Source organism: Pygoscelis adeliae, unplaced genomic scaffold, assembly GCF_000699105.1.
Source record: "Pygoscelis adeliae isolate BGI_AS28 unplaced genomic scaffold, ASM69910v1 Scaffold391, whole genome shotgun sequence".
Classification (NCBI taxonomy): domain Eukaryota; kingdom Metazoa; phylum Chordata; class Aves; order Sphenisciformes; family Spheniscidae; genus Pygoscelis; species Pygoscelis adeliae.
Window position 1 is genome coordinate 8954 of NW_008824108.1, and position 2536 is coordinate 11489.

The 2536-nt window shown below is 40.8% G+C and overlaps 1 protein-coding gene across 1 annotated transcript in view; it reads right to left on the minus strand.

Moving 5' to 3' along the window:
- Positions 1-731: 731 nt before the first annotated feature.
- The window catches only part of COLEC12 (collectin sub-family member 12), a 91261-nt gene continuing 89456 nt past the window's right edge, over positions 732-2536 (minus strand). The window contains exon 10 of the mRNA XM_009334190.1: positions 732-1673. Within this exon, the coding sequence (XP_009332465.1) occupies positions 1654-1673 (20 nt within the window). The 3' untranslated portion in view covers positions 732-1653. The remainder of the gene's footprint in view (positions 1674-2536) is intronic.

Below are 2536 nucleotides of genomic sequence, written 5' to 3' on the forward strand. Positions count from 1 at the left end.
AGCCAAGGTAAACAGCAGGTCAGGAGGCAACAGAAAAACAAGTCTCCTTCCCAAGAAGCCAAAACAACTTCCTTCGTGGTATAACGTGTGGCCGTGCGGAGATTATAAAAACTGGGAACTGAAACCAGCATTTCTGCTAATGAACTTTAACTCGTTGCTAATTTTTTTAATTCCTGATAAGCAGCACTGCTGCCTAGACAATGGCTCATGGGACCGTGGAGGAAACTGTCTGGGTGATGATATCATCTCATTAGCCACACTGCTTTCTGTTTTGCAGCACATTTTATTTTCTAGTTTGTTTGGGAGGGAAGTACTGGTCCAAGAAAACAGGGAGATCAATTTACAAAGCACTTTGGAGAAGTGCAAGTTGATTAGACTTTTGTGAGTATGGCATGTTTTTCTTACCAAATTTTGAAATCTGTCTTAAAAAGAAACATATTTCAGTGTGTGCAGCTCCTTTGTTTCTGTTTTCATAAAATCCTTCATCTGGGCTTGACTTGCAATGTGGGTAGCACCTACTGGGGTGGAATTCCTCACGAGAAGGGAGAAGGAATGAAAACATTTCAAAATCATTCTAAAACCTCAGAGGTTTACTTCTGTGGCATTTTCTCATGAGTAGAAGGAAGGCAGGCAGGCGGGAAGGCAGGGTGGCAGGCAGGCAGGAAAGCAGGAAGGTAGGCAAGCAGGAAGGCAGGCAAAAGGCAGCAGGCAGGAAGGCAGGCAGGCAGACAGGAAAGAAGGAAGGCAGGCAGAAAAGGCAGGCAGACAGACAGGAAAGAAGGAAGGAAAAGCTTTTATTAACATGGTCTTTGCATAGTACCCCGATGGAACGCTGGCTGTGATCAGAGCTCTAATGAGTATCTAGTCCTCAGTCGACGTAATTGTTACACACACAGACTAGACTGCATATAATAAGGAAAACGCTATCTAAAATCTGCTTTAAAAGTTATTTAACCAGAACAAATCATCTGGGAAAGTACAAATATTTCTAACTGGAAAAATATTTCTCTATAGCTGAGCTAGGCCTGACAGCAAACCTTAATGAATTATTAGTACCTTTATTGTTTTCTTTGGCCCCTGTGCACTATATTTGTAAAAAAAGTCAGTAAAAAAGAGAACAATTGTAAAAAGCAAATATTTTGTACAAAAATACAAAGTTTTAAAAGCTCTTAAAAGTATATTCCATATTATTGATAAGAGTTGGACTATATATATATATTTATATAAAATCTATATATTCGTGTATCTGTATAATTTTCCTACATTTGGGATTTTAGCAAATGAAACATACTGTTTACACAGTTGCTTTATATGTTTTTCTATATGAGTGACCAACAGTCTTACTCAGATTGACAGAATGTCTTTTCTCAGAAGACACAAGTTGCTTATGTATGTGGTTACTGGTTGGGAAGAAAATCTGTAGCAGAATTAGTTCAACAGGATTTCCTGATGCTGTGGGTTGAAAGGCCTCGAATAATTGCAGGATGCTGGAGAAGAGTTGCTGCTGAATTCCTTTATGCATTTAAACCAGTTTTCAGTGCTTGCTCTTGGTTTTTTTTTCAATTTTAGTAGGCAATGTTGCGCGCTCTGAGGATTTTCTTCTTCTTTAAGTAAATTTCCATAATATGTAGGTATCTGTAAAGTCACAGCCTATTACACTCCAAATATTTGCCCTACAGTATGAGAGAAAAAAGAAAAACAAAGAGAAAAAAAATCATGTAAAAACCCTGTGAAGATTAAATACATTTCCAAAAAGAAACTTACAGAGATCAAGGTATGTTAAAAATTTAAGTGGACTCATACTCAGATCCTGTAAGTCCTGGAGGATAAATATTTGTAAACCACGAAGTTTTCCTAAAATAACAAATGTATCTAGGAAAACGAGGGCAAATTACATTGTTACTTACACACCATCCTTCACTCTGGACACCCTAACAGATATACATATACAAAGCTTATTCAGCACTTTGTTTTGTTTTGTTTTAGGGGGCATTTTTTGTGGATGGGATGTAATTTTGGCTCTAGCTGACGTTTCCATCTGCCTTCACTGAAATTCAGTCTACATGTTTGCAACTGGAGCAGCCAAGCACCCTTGGCAAAGCAATTTTAAATAGGTTGTATGCAGGAGAGAATGTTTTGGGCAGAGCCCCACCATGAACACAAATACCACTTAACTGTGTGATGATGGGGCTGCGCTCTAATCAGCCATGTGAACAACCAGCTGGCAGCCGGTCACGAGCGGTGTTCCCCAGGGCTCAGTTTTGGGGGCTGGTCTTGTTCAATATCTTTATCAATGATCTGGATGCGGGGATCAAGTGCACCCTCAGTAAGTCTGCAGATGACACCAAGTTGGGCGGGAATGTGGATCTGCTCAAGGGTAGGAAGGCTCTGCAGAGGGACCTGGACAGGCTGGATCGATGGGCCGAGGCCAACTGTATGAGATTCAACAAGGCCAAGTGCCGGGTCCTGCACTTCGGCCACAACAACCCCATGCAACGCTACAGGCTTGGGAAGGAGTGGCTGGAAAGCTGCCTGG